Source organism: Benincasa hispida, chromosome 1 (genome assembly GCF_027475165.1).
Source record: "Benincasa hispida cultivar pf3 chromosome 1, pf3_genome.v1.1, whole genome shotgun sequence".
NCBI lineage: Eukaryota > Viridiplantae > Streptophyta > Magnoliopsida > Cucurbitales > Cucurbitaceae > Benincasa > Benincasa hispida.
Window position 1 is genome coordinate 20340629 of NC_143478.1, and position 14435 is coordinate 20355063.

The window sequence follows — 14435 nt, forward strand, 5'->3', positions numbered from 1 at the left end:
CTCTCTGTTAGTTTACACTGAATAAAAGAGAAGACTTAAGGAGTGTTGATTTATGCACCATCTCATGCTCTTTCCGCTCTTTGTCGACTGTTTCAAACACATCAATCTCTGACTCACTGTGCACATGGAGACAATGGTTAATAAAAACTGTGGTTTCTTCCCTAACCACTGAATGCACAAGAAAAATCTTTATTCCCCATTGAGGGTTGACATAATCAGCAGCATAAAAGTTCAAGCAATGAGAATGGGCCTTGAAACAGGATGTACATGTACCTGCGTGCTAGGAGATCATTCAGAGCATCATCATCTAGTACAGGTGCAGCTTCTTCTTTCTTACACTCGCGTAGAAGAGATTCCAAATATTCCCTTCGATCTTCAGCACTGCATTATAGTAAATAGGGGGAAAACCATATAGTGTGGATGCCTCAAGCAAACAACATGGAATTTCACAAAAGAGGAACCGACCTTGTATTGTTGTCAAAAAAACCAGCTGTAATACTTTGGTTAGCCACTCCTAGTTTATGCTCCGCAGCAGCTCTCACTTGTTCTTCCACTGTTTGAACCTTGATATGGGGCACATCAGGAAAGAAAGAACGATCAGGACGTGTCCAATTACAAACAAATGATAGGATGATGGATCCCATTTTGTATCATTTTGGTTAATTTCATTCCATTAATGAAAACACAAACACACATCTGTGATAGTACCCGAATTTATATAATCGACTGTTTTGGCAAAAATAGCCAAGGAAGTTCGACATCTCCCCCTTCTCCACAATGCTCAAAAAGCTACAAGACGATGTTTGCAAAAAGATGAAATGAAAATAACCCTCCTCTGTTCCCTATAAAGAAAAAACCCCTAACTAACAAAATCCCAGTGGCCCCACACAATCAGAGGTACCCACACCCATGTAACAAACTCAATTCTCTATTTATTACATTACTGTGCCCATTTTGCTCCTCTTTCCTCTCTCTTCTATTTCTTCGTGTACGCAATTTATTGAATCGGGGTCTATCTTTATGATAGGATGAAAATACCCCCATTTTAAATTACAAACCATGATAAGATAATGGGATGCCAATCCATCAGACTGAATCAAGCAACTAAGAGATCAATGTCTAAACCCCCCCCCCCAAAAAAAAAAAACAGAAGAAAATAAATAAAGAAACAAAAAACCAAACCTCATGACATGATGGGTATAAAAGGAAACTGAAGTTGACTGTTGAGTGATATAAAATTAAATTCGCCTTCACTCATCAGCTTAAACTTTTGGGTCAATTGGTGATTTAAGATGGCATCAGAACATGTTGGTTCAGGATGTCTTGTGCTCAAATCCCTACATTGTTATTTCCTTCCCAATTAATATTCATTTCCAGTTGTTAGGTTTTCATCAAACCCACAAGTGAGGGTGAGTGTCTATATATAATTACATTCGTCTTCACTCAACTTAAGCTTTTTGGTCAATTGATGATTTAAGACTCATTGAGTGATATATGAACATCATCGACCTCTGCAAATATCCGCTGTGTAATTCGTCGTGCCGCCTCAACCTGAAGATCGTGAAGTCACGAGTTCTCACACCGTCTTAGAGAATCATTCGTGAAGTCTCAAACCGGTTCAATTAAGCCACCTCAGTCAAGCTGATACGATCAGACCGGTTCAATCAAGCCAGTTCAATTAGATCCGATTTCAAATCTACTCGTGGTGATATTGCACCGTTCGTGGGCATCATTTTTTTTATCTCATTAGTTGGGTCGCTCAATCTCAATTAATTAGCCTTTCACATCATGTCAAAGCAAACAGCTTCTATAAATTTTGTTCATCAGGACATTGTCTGTCCTTGCTTCTTTGTACAACACAATAAACAAAAAATTGTAGATTATGGATCCAAGAGCGTCCAATCACATGATTGGTGACATTTGTATTTTCCATCAGTTTAAATCACATCCTAGTCATTCGTCAATCCGAATAGTAGATGGATCTCTATCTAAAGTTAGAGGAACAGGGTCGATAAAATTATCAAATGATCTCGTACTCTCCAATGTTCTTTACGTTCCTAACTTGATGTCAATAAGCAAATTTACAAGTGACTTGAATTGTATATCTAAATTTCATTCAAACTTGTGCGAATTTCAAGAGTTGGGTTCGAGAAAGGTGATTGGCATTGCTGAGTAGCAAAGTGGCCTCTATCTTTTTCAAGGAAAACATCTTCCAAGCTCGTCTTTCAATCCCATGTCTGAGTCTTCTTCTAATTCAGTTAGTTTCATTCTCAAGTCCTCTTCCTGTCTTTGTCTAGTGAAAATCAAATCATGTTATGGCACTTTTGCCTTGGTCATCCAAATTTTTTGTATCTTGAAAGGTTGTTTTCTTATCTGTTCATTAATAAAAAACTGAGTCACCTCCGGAGCGAAATCTGCCAACTCTCCAAACATACCAGAAATCCCTATCCAAGTGTGCCTTACAAATTTTCAAAATCTTATGCATTGATCCACAATGATATTTGGGGGCCCTTTAGAATAAAAAATATTTCTGGAGCACGTTGGTTCATAAACTTTATTGATGACCATACTAGACTGACATGGACATACCGCATTAAGAAAAAGTCCGAAACATCAAGTATTTTTCAATCATTTCACTCTATGATCTCCACTCAATTTCAAAGTAATATTCAAGTTCTTAGAATAGATAATGCTAGAGACTATTTCAATTCAACTCTTTGGGTCATTTCTTTCATCTCATGGTATAGTTCACACTAGTTCATGGGTGGCCATTCCTCAACAAAATGGGATTGCCAAAAGGAAAAATAGACACCTTCTTGAGGTCGCTCATTCTCTTATGATTGCCAATAATGTTCCTAGTCTATTTTTGGAGAGAAGTCATTCTTACTGCAACTTTTCTCATAAATCGAATGCCTAGTCAAGTCCTCAAATTCCAATTTCCTCGAGATGTCTTCCTTCAAATTCATTTCCAACTACAAAACTTTTCTTCAAATTTACCCTTTCAGATTTTTGGATGTTCATCCTTTGTTCACAATCATTCTCCTCATCAATCCAAACATGATCCAAAACCCATCAAGTGCATTTTTCTAGGTTATTAATCACATCAAAAGGGGTACAAATGTTATTCCCCAATTACTAGAGAAATGTACACTCCTATGGATGATACATTCTTTGAAAAATCAACCATTTTTCACCAAGTCCCAAATTCAGGGGAGAATATGAGAGAATTTCAGCCATGAAAAATTCAGCCTACTTGTCTCACACCTCCTACTCACATCATATCCGTAGTCTTAGCTCCCTCTCTAAATGAGCTACCTAATCCCGTGTCAGTCCCGCCTATTGTTTCTAAAGTCTCACAAGTTTCTGAACCTATAGTCTCACAAAGCCGAACTCCTATTGTTCACTCGAGAAGAAAATGAACTACCTTACAAGACTCTAAATGTCAACCACCTAAACTAGACACATCTCATTTGAATTCCATTTATGAGAACTATTGAAAGTAAGGAAAGAAAAAACATAAGATTTACGTGGAAAACCCTAGGACAGGGAGGAAAAACCACGATAGAAGAGTTCTTTTTATTATTCTTTAAAAATCACCATATACAAGACAGAACCAAGAAATATATAAACATCAGAAACCTCTAATACAAAAAGGGAAAAAATAGGGCAAAGTAAAAAGACTAAAATGCCCTTAGGGCTAATACATAACAGCCCCTTATTTTCAACACTCCCCTTCAAGTTGGGGCGTAGATATCAATTAGACCCAACTTGCTAACACAAGTATCAAAGTTTTGCCTGAGTAATCCTTTAGTGAGAATATCATAAACTTGTTAACTAGAAGAGATGTACGGAATACAAATATTGTCATTGTCCAGTTTTTCTTTTATAAAGTGTCTATCGATCTCCACATGTTCAGTTCTAGCATGTTGCACCAGATTATTGGTTATACTTATAGCTACTTTTTTATCACAGTAAAGCTTCATAGAAAGATCACTATCTTGATGAAGATCTTTTTTTAATTAGATATCTTCACATATTCCCAGACTCATAGCTCTGTATTTAGCTTCAACACTACTTCTAACAACCACTCCTTGCTTCTTACTTCTCCAAGTAAGAGGATTATCCTACACAAAAGTACAGTACCCTGAAGTTGATTTTTTGTCTGTAACAAATCCTGTCAAATCGGAGTCAGTGTAAGCTTCAATACATCATCTGTCAGTTTTCTAAACATCAAACCTTTACCTGGAGTAGTTTTTAAATATCTTAGAATCCGATTTACAGCCTCCATATGTTTCTCGTAAGGTGCTTGCATAAACTGACTAACTACACTAACAACATAGGATATATCAGGTCTAGTATGAGATAAATAAATCAATTTTTCCACTAGACATTGGTATCTCTCTTTATTAAAAGGAACTTCGTCAACAAAATCTCCCAGCTTAGTATTGAATTCTACAGGGGTATCAACAGGTCTACATCCAATCATATCTCTATCCTTCAACAAATCGAGTATATATTTCCGTTGAGAAACAGAAATTCCCTATCTTGATCTTGCCACTTCCATACCAAGGAAATAGCTTAAGCTTCCAAGATCCTTAATCTCAAATTCATCAACCATTTTCTTTTTAAGCCTGGTAATCTTAGCAGTATCATCTCCTGACAACAATATCATCTACGTACAAAATTAGAACAGTTATTTTCCCCAAGACTGATCTCTTTGTGAATAAGGTGTAATCAGAGTGCCCCTAAATAAAGCCTTGAGACTTAACAAATGTAGTAAACCTGTCAAACTAAGTTCTTTGAGATTGTTTCAAACCATTCAGAGACTTCCTGAGTTTGCAAACCTGATGATCAAAATAAGCTTTGAAACCAGGAGGTGAACCCATATAAACCTCTTCCTCTAATTCACCATTCAGAAACGCATTTTCACATCAAGTTGGTGGAGAGGCCAGACTTTGTTAATTGCTATTGAAAGAAGAACTCATACTGTGTTTAACTTCGTTACAGGAGAGAAAGTTACCGAGTAATCTATGCCATAAGTCTGAGTAAACCCTTTAGCTACCAATCTGGCCTTGTACCTATCCAGAGTTTCATCAGACTTATACTTCACAATAAACACCCACTTGCATCCAAACTGTTTTATGCTCTTTAGGAAGAGTCACACAATCCCATGTATTATTCTTTTCAAGGGCTCTCATCTCTTCCATGACTGCAGCCTTCCATTCAGGAACTTCCATGGCCATGTGTATATTGTTTGGTATTGTTACAGTATCCAGGCTAGTAATAAATGCCCTGAACTCAAAGGACAAATTACTGTAAGATAAAAAACTATACATAAAATATTTAGTACATGACCTGGTCCCTTTTCTCAAGGCAATGAGTGTATCAAGAGAGGCATCATAACCCCTTGTCTTGCCCGACCCCTCATTAGTATGAGGAGGGTGGTCACACTCAGTAACCTGCAGCAAATTCTCATCTTCCTGTGTTTCTCCTGATGACTCATCACTACCTACAACTTTGTCATTCGCTGGAACTATCATATCACTTTCGCCACTTTAAACCACATCACATATATCACCCTCAACACACACATTAGTATCATAAAAAACAGAAGTACCTTGAACTTGAGTTGGAACTTGGACTTGAGCAGATGCCGGTTCCGACTCATGGACCGTAGCCGGTGGAGCAACAGGATGCATTATTTCCTTTCTAAGATTCTTCCTATTGCATGTTATCTATGGCACTTGTTTAGTAGGTAGGACAATATCATTTGCACCCAGGATAGGTTCAGGGAGAAAGTCCGTAGGAATCGGATATGTAGACCAATTAGACTCTATACTAGTATTCTCCCCCTGAACAGGACTAACAAGAAAGAATGGTTTATCCTCAAGAAACGTTACATCCATAGAAACAAAGTACTTCCGTGAAGATGAATGGAAACACTTATAACTCGTTGGTGAAGGGGATACCCGACAAAGACACATTTCTGAGCGCACGGGGCAAATTTAGTACGATTGGGACCATGACTATGGACAAAAATAGTGCACCCAAACACCCGAAGAGGAACATCAGGAATAAGACGCGTGGTTAGGTAAGACTCTTTGAAGCATTCAAGAGGTGTTTGGAACTTGAGAACACAGGAAGGCATCCGATTGATGAGATGGGCTGCAGTCAGGACGACATCTCCCCATAAATAGGAGGGAAGAGAAGTAGAAAGCATAAGGGATCGAACAACCTCAATAAGGTGACGATTTTTCCGTTCAGTCACCCCATTTTGTTGAAAAGTATAAGCACACAAGCTTTGATGGACAATGCCTTTAGATGCCATGAAATCATGAAGAGTGTTATTCTTATTAAAGAACTCACGGTCATTGTCACTACGAAGGATGACAATTTTGGTGTTAAACCGAGTCTCCACTGTAGTATAAAATTGTTGAAAAACATAAGTTAACTCTGATTTATCAATGAGAAGAAACACCCATGTAAGACGGGTGTAATCATCAATAAATGTCACAAACCAACGTTTCGCGGACGAAATAATGATGCTTGAGGGACCCCAAACATCACTATGGATAAGACGGAATGACGGGAAAGATCTGTAAGGTTGGGGTGGAAAGGCAACCCGATGTTGTTTTGCATGAATACACCCATCACAAGACAAAGAAGAGATATCAACATTATGAAATAAATGGGGAAATAAGTACTTCATATATTGAAAATTTGGATGACCAAGACGAAAATGCCATAACATATAATCTTTCTCAGAAGTTGAAAAACAAGAAGATAATAAACTAGTCTTATAACAATCCCAAGCGGAAGCATCATCAGTAAGGAAATAGAGTCCCCTATAGTCTTGAACAATGCCAATCGTTGTCCCCGAGCTCAAGTTCTGAAATAAAACAGTATCAGGTGAGAAAAGAATTTAACAGTCCAAATCTCTTGTTATCTTACTGATAGATAATAAATTGTAAGAAATTTCCGGGACATGCAGCACATTCTGTAAAGTTAAACTCTCAAACGGAGAAAGATCGCCCTTTCCCGTAACAAGAGCAAAGGACTCATCTGCAATCAGAATTTTCTCATTACCAGCACTCGAAAAATATGAGAGAAACTTATCAAACGAGCCAGTCAAATGATTTGTAGCTCCTGAATCTAGTATCCATGGTTTCTTACCATTAACACTAAGAAAACTGAAGGATTGAGAAGTACTTGATTGGGCAATAGCACTGACCCCAACAGTACGAGAATCATTCTGGTTATTCACTTGAGATTGAGATCGTGATGTACCATTCGTAGAATCACTCACAATTGCTCGACCATGAGTTGACTTATCATTTGGAGGGCGATGTCTACCATTCGGAGGTCAACCATATAATTTCCAGCACTGATCCTTAGTATGCCATGGTTTTTTGCAATACTCACACACTGGAGGGAGTTTACCATTCTGCTTGTCACCATCAGACCCAAATGATTTTACACCAAACGTAGCAAAGTCAATGGCAGTGACAATGGGATTGTTCATAGAACCTGATCTATCTTCATCTAAATGAACCTCATAACAAACTTCCATGAGAGAAGGTATCGGTCTTTATCCCAGTATTCGACTGCGAACTGTATCAAATTTGGAGTTCAAACCAGCAAGGGAATCATAAATGCGATCAACTTCCTCAATTTTTCAATACTGAACTCCACCACACAGACAATCCCAGCCAATCTCACGACATAGATCCATCTCCATTATAATGAGTTGCGACAGGACCGGTCCCGATTGCGAAAGACCCTGTTGGACCGATTCCGATCGGTGGCTGGACACCGTGCAACGGCGGCACCTGCACCAGATTGAGGTGGATCGATCGAAGATACCTGTTGACAGCAGCCTGAATGGCAGCGGCATTAACTATTTCGACAGTGGTCTCATCGCCGGTTGGTGGAGAATTCGGAGCCAAAGGTCGATTTTCCTCTACGATGGTTAGGATTTTGTCACCATGCTCTGATACCATATTGAAAGTAAGGAAAGAAAAAACACAAGATTTACGTGGAAAACCTTAGGACAGGGAGGAAAAACCACGATAGAAGAGCTCTTTTTATTATTCTTTAAAAATCACCGTATACAAGACAGAACTGAGAAATATATAGACAGCGGAAAACCCTAATATAGAAAAGGGAAAAATAGGGCAATATAAAAAGACTAAAATGCCCTTAGGGCTAATACATAATAGCCCCTTATTTTCAACAAGAACATCACTTCTATGATGCCCTCGAATGATGATATAGCACTACCAATTGCTCAACAGAAAGGTGTTAGAAGTTGTACTAGCCATCCAATTGAAAAAGATGTGGCATATAGGAAATTAAATTCGTCATATAAAGCATTCATAACTCAGTTAGACAATATTCAAATTCCACACAATATTCAAGATGCACTAAAGGATCTTAAGTGGAAAATGATTGTACATGAGGAAATTAAAGGTCTTGAAAGTAATGGAACGTAGACTCTCACACCACTTCCTCCTAGAAAGAACCTTGTTGGCTACAAATGGATTTTCACAGTTAAATAAAAGTCAAAGGAAAGTGTTGAAAGATTCAAAGTAAGACTTGTGGCTAAAGGCGTTAATCATATGGTATCGATTATCAGGGGACTTTTGCTCTTGTTGTTAAATTAAACATTGTCTGTGTCCTTTTATCTATAGCAGTAAATCAAGATTGACCCCTTCATCAACTTAATGTCAAAAATTCCTTTTTGAACGATGACTTCGAAGAGGAAGTTTATATGCAGGTTCCTCCTATAATGGAAAATGAGTCTTACAGAGACTTGGTATGTAAGTTGAGAAAGTCTTTATACAGATTAAAATAGTCTCCTCCTGCTTGGTTTGACAAATTTGCCAAAGTTATGATTAAAAGTGGCTATCATCAATGTCAAGTTGATCATACTCTATTTGTAAAATCTGTAAACAACAAAACTGCAATCTTATTTGTATATGTAGATGACATCATTATCCTAGGAAATGATCTATGAGAGATCCTTAATTTAAAAAAGATGCTTGCAACTGAGTTTGAAATCAAAGATTTGGGAAATTTGGGATATTTTTTACAAATGGAGGTCACAAGATCTAAAGATGGCATTTATCATCTCTCAACAAAAATATATGCTAGACTTACTAAAGGAGACTGGAAATTTGGGGTGTAGACTTGCTAAAACACCTATGAATCCAAATCTAAGCCAAGACCAAAGTGAAGGGATTAGTCCAGTTGACAAGAGTTTGTATCAAAGGCTTGTGGAAAAGTTAATTTACTTGTCACATACCAGATCAGACATATCATATTCCATGAGCATTGTTAGTCAGCACATGACCAGTCCAAATGAACATCATCTTAAGGCCGTTAACAGGATCTTAAAATACTTGAAAGGTACTCCAAGTATGGGCTATTGTTTAAAGAATCATAAAAAAAAATGGTAAAATTTTATACTATGCAAGTTAGACTGGAGAGCTAACTGATCGAAAACTACATCTGAATATTGCTCTTATGTATGAAGCAATTTAGTCACCCGGAGAAGTAAAAAACAGTCAGTTGTAACTCGAAGTAGTGCAGAGGCTGAATATCAAGCTATGGCATTGGGAATTTATGAAGGGATGTGGATTCAGAAGCTTTTAGAAGAACTAAAAATAGAAACTCAAAGTTCGTTCAAAATACTTTGTGATAGTCAAGCAGCAATCAGCATCGCAATGTTCATCATGACAAAACGAAATACGTAGAGATAGATCACCATTTCATATCTGAGAAGCTCAGCAAGAACATAGTGGAACTAAACTATGTTCTATCTCGCCATCAAATTCCGACATTCTCGCTAAAGCTTTATCGAAGAGAAATTTTGATGAATTCAATTCCAAGTTTGGATTGTATTCTTTATACAACCCAACTTGAGGGGAAGTATAGATTTGTGACCAATTCTCTTCTTGTACTTCCTCATTTGAGCCCCAAGATGCATCTAAAATTTTGTTATCTTGACCACCTGTTCAGGTAGCTCTAAAGTCTAATAAGGCCCTCATTCATATTTGATGATTCATTTATATTCAACAATATTTTAATCAAGGATCTATATGATTGCTTGGAGAAGGAGATGGAGACCATAAATGTCCTAGGATCTTCTAAATCAATGAATCTCCAGGAAAAGTGGTAGTAGAAGATCCTAGGACATTTAAGGTCTGTTTGGTTCCCAATCCAGATTTTGTTTTATATTTTTAAATTCACTAAATTCAATGAATATATATTTGGCAGACAACCCGAATTCTATTTATGAAAACTGTTTCTGAATTTTATAATCCAAACAGTATAAATTCTGAAAACAATATTTTTATGTTTTCATTGTATTCAAAATTTGAACTTTAAAATTTAAAATGGAGAATTATATTAAACAAAGTTAAAAACAATTGAGGAAGGAGAAGAGAATTGGTCACAAATCTACAATTACCAAACGGCTTCGAAAGAATTATAATTCCAAATTTCCATTTATCATTGATATCAAAAATCAAATGCTAATCCAGAGCCCTGCAGTCAAATAAACGTTTGTTCGAGCACAGCCAATCCAGTCATTTGGATTGTAAAACTATTTTCTGATAGATTTGGTTTTTAAAATTATTTTCTTTGTGATATTTCACTTTTAATGATTGCAAATTATTGGAGCCCTTTCTTGTAATTATTAATTTTGAAGTCCTGCATCTTGGTTTGGCCTTATGTTTTTGTACGTTCATTCCACCATGACAGAAGCAGTTCTACAGCGCCCCCCCCACCCAAAAAAACAATAATAATCCAAAGGAACCTAAATCATGATGAAACCTTGGGTCAGTTTCAACGCTGACAAGACATGACCAGAAAACTTACTGTTTCAAATCTAAGAACAAGCACATCCCTCTTCTGGCCAATCCTATGAGCCCTTGCCTGCGCCTGTAGATCAACCTGACAACATACACACAGTAAACCAGATTTAGAATATCGACATCAGATTCTTGACATAAATATCATGAAAATCTGTAATATATGCCTGTGGATTCCAGTCTGTGTCAAAGATAATCACTGTATCAGCAGCTTGGAGATTCACTCCCACACCACCAGCTCGAATGCTGACACCATAGAAAACATGGTAGATAACTATAGAACATGATATTTGAGAATGGAGACGAGTATTCATAAAACAACTGATCAGACAGAAATTTACCTAAGAAGGAATATAAAATAGGGAGAATTTTGCCCATTAAATAACTCAATTAGTGCTCCACGATCACCCCCAGACGTATGTCCATCCAATCGTAGATATCGATATTGTTTCCACTGAAGATATTCCTCCATAACATCAAGCAGTCTAGTCATGGTGGAAAAGAAGAGAACCTGCAAAAATAGCAGTCGATTTGAGATATTGAAATTTGAAACATCTATATAAAAAGGATACAAGATGACAAACAGAGCAAAAAAATAAGTTCTGAAATGAAATCATTGACATAGACAAAAACTAATAAAAAAATATAAAACGGTCATTTACAATTCAAGAAACTAATCAAACTTGAGAAGGAATATATATTAAAATGAAAACTGAATAGATGCTACTAACTATAATAAAAAATATCAAAAAATATTTAAAGTGGAAGAAATAAAGGGTAACACATAATAGCATTGAATTCTCATCAACATTGTATCTTGATATTGTCCGTCCAAGAAGTACTTACCCGATGATCGGTTGCTTTTAGCTTTGGTAATATTCTATCTAACATCTCGAGCTTTCCACAGAGTCTAACAATTGGTGGCAGGTAATGCTTAGGTATCAAATTATCAACCTAGACAAGAATAAAGATGTTTCATAAGGGAAAATACCAAGAAGCAGGAAAAAGGGTAGTTTAAGCTTCCAACTCTAGGTTGTGTGCGGTCAAAATGAACAGAAGGTAAGGTTAGAACATTCGATCAAGGATACAAGGTAGTGGGGTGGGGCAGAACATTCTACCTTCACCCTTCCCTCAATTTGTTTATCCAAAAACCAATCCATAAATAAATTGCACTAAAAAAAAAAAGAAAGAAAGAAAGACATGCCTCCTCTGCATGAAGTTGGCTTAGATAAGGATGATTACAAATATTACGCAACTCCATCACCGAGTTATGCACTGACCGGACCTGGAGAGAGAATGTGTGAGAGTGTGGGTAACAATTGGATTATCATAGAAATTAGAATTGCAAATTCCTTCAAGAAAAGTATGTAGAAAACGAAATAGAGTGAAGGAACCTTTGTACTTCCTATCGAACCAAGGTTATCCTCTACTCTCCTCATCAAAAGTTTCTGATATGCAGAAGCCTCACATCGTACAAGTCTTTCAATCTTTTCTGGCAGTTCATTTTCCACCTGCAAGCATGAATACAAGAACATAAATACATGACACCAAGGAAAGAACTGTCAGAAAATCTTCCATACATGTTAATGCTGAATTGCTGATTAGAAGTATGCGGCTAATCTAGCCACAAAGAAAACCTACAACTCATTGTGCCCCATGTGAAAGAGATTTATTCTTTTTTCTTTAGCGAGTTATCATGCCCCAGATTCCTTCCCTACCATGCCCCAGGTTCTTTACTTTAGCGAGCTAACTCGAGTATGAGTTTCATTTTCAAGAAGGGCAATTTGATGTAATTTAATCCCATTTTACCCTGCTTTACCATGTCATTGAGCCATATTCTTTTTATAAGATGTTTTCGGAATCGTTATATTACTGTTGTATCAACCATGGGGTTAAAGAGTTATATGACTTTCGTATTAACATGGGGTTAAAAGGTGTTTTACCCTTGTTTTTAGTTTATAAATATCCCACGGTCCTTTGTAATTATTCACTCAGAAGATTAAGAGATTTCAGAATTGGTTGTCACAAGTCAAAGTCCGCATAAACTAACTCAAGCCTTCACAAGAAGGAGAAGTGCGCTTGAACGGATTTTAAATTTTTTAACTACTGGGCATAAAAGACTACCCGGCCCTTTCACATTTAGACCAAAAGCACTTGGAATCTTTTCCTGCAATTACATCATAACCAATGGCAGAACTCTGGAAAGGGGATGCATGAAAAAATGGAATGATTATCCCAAAAAAAGAGGGTGATAAAGCACCAATAAACAATGAATAGTTATGAAGACAAAATGACGCTGCTGAATACAACTTTTAGTTCGAAGAAACCTTGTGTTTAAGCCTCCGAAGAACAAACGGGCGAAGCACTTGGTGAAGTCGATTTATGATCAAAAGATTCTCCTCTTCGGAAAGCAAGGCCTTGTCCCAAATAAAAATTAAAAAATTAAAAATCTAAAAAAGTTTAAGAGAAGGAACACAGAAACTGAAAATTTCAAAGAGAAGCTGCAGAATATTGAAATTACTTGGTCAGCTGAATTATCACCATTACTCTCAAATGGTTTGTTGAACCACTGTGAAAAATCCTCCGATGAATTAAAAATATTTGGCAACAAAAAGTTCAGTAATGCCCACAGCTCTTCAAGGTTGTTCTGCACAGAGTGAATTTCAAAGTAAGCCAGCAAGTATAAAGGAATAAATTATCAACAAGAACTGCATGCAAGAAAAATATAACAAATAGTATATAGCGTACTCTTCCTAATCCAATAAAAGAGCTCCTCTCCATTAATGTTAGCTTTAATTGTTTCCTACTACATTTCATTATTCACAATGGGCTACAAATTAAAGTTAAGCCTTCAAGACGCCCAAACTTATTTGCTCAAATAGAAGAGCAGCAAGGATAGTTTTAAGGACCTTATTAATTAGGATTTTTTTTTTCTTTTTTCAAGAAGACCTCGGATGCACTATTTGGCTAAAAGGAACAAGAGAATTGGATGCCAGAACTCCTCGACCATAGTCCTGACATCTCTATGTCGAGCACACATCAAACCAAACATCTAGAATAAAAAATCCCAGACTCCACTCAGAAAGTCAAAATGACAGATAACATGGTTCAAATCTTCCTCTACCTTCCAACAAATAAGACAAAGAATACAACAAAAAGGCCCAACCAGCAAAGGCAACTTTCTAACAAGCCTGTCCAATGAGCTAACATTGCCGTGAAGAATCTGCCAACTAAAGAATCTCACCTTCTAGGGACCTTAATCCTCCAATGCATCGAAAAAATCGAAACACTTAAGGGAGAGGGATCAACCAAACATTGAAAGAAAGATTTGCATAAGAACCATGCCAAAGGATTGGGGCTCCAAACTCTAACCTCCCTTCTTCCAATTCTAAAGGGATTACTCTCAAGTAAGGAAAGAAGGGCTACCACCTCCATCGTTTCCCTATCGGAAAGAGAACAAAACTCAAAGGAGAACAAATAAGAGATCCCAGACCACACTAAAAAGTCGACAACAAAATGATTTTTGAGAGACGACAAATGATATAATCGGGGAAACAACAC

The 14435-nt window shown here is 37.0% G+C and overlaps 1 protein-coding gene across 1 annotated transcript in view; it reads right to left on the bottom strand.

Moving 5' to 3' along the window:
• Positions 1-14435, bottom strand: part of SYD (P-loop containing nucleoside triphosphate hydrolases superfamily protein) — a 39509-nt gene that overhangs the window by 6351 nt on the left and 18723 nt on the right. Inside the window, 11 exon segments of the mRNA XM_090312284.1 lie at positions 59-116; positions 274-381; positions 466-563; positions 10882-10956; positions 11042-11120; positions 11216-11385; positions 11721-11828; positions 12079-12159; positions 12269-12385; positions 13202-13291; positions 13396-13521. Coding sequence (XP_090168410.1) covers positions 59-116; positions 274-381; positions 466-563; positions 10882-10956; positions 11042-11120; positions 11216-11385; positions 11721-11828; positions 12079-12159; positions 12269-12385; positions 13202-13291; positions 13396-13521 — 1110 coding nt within the window.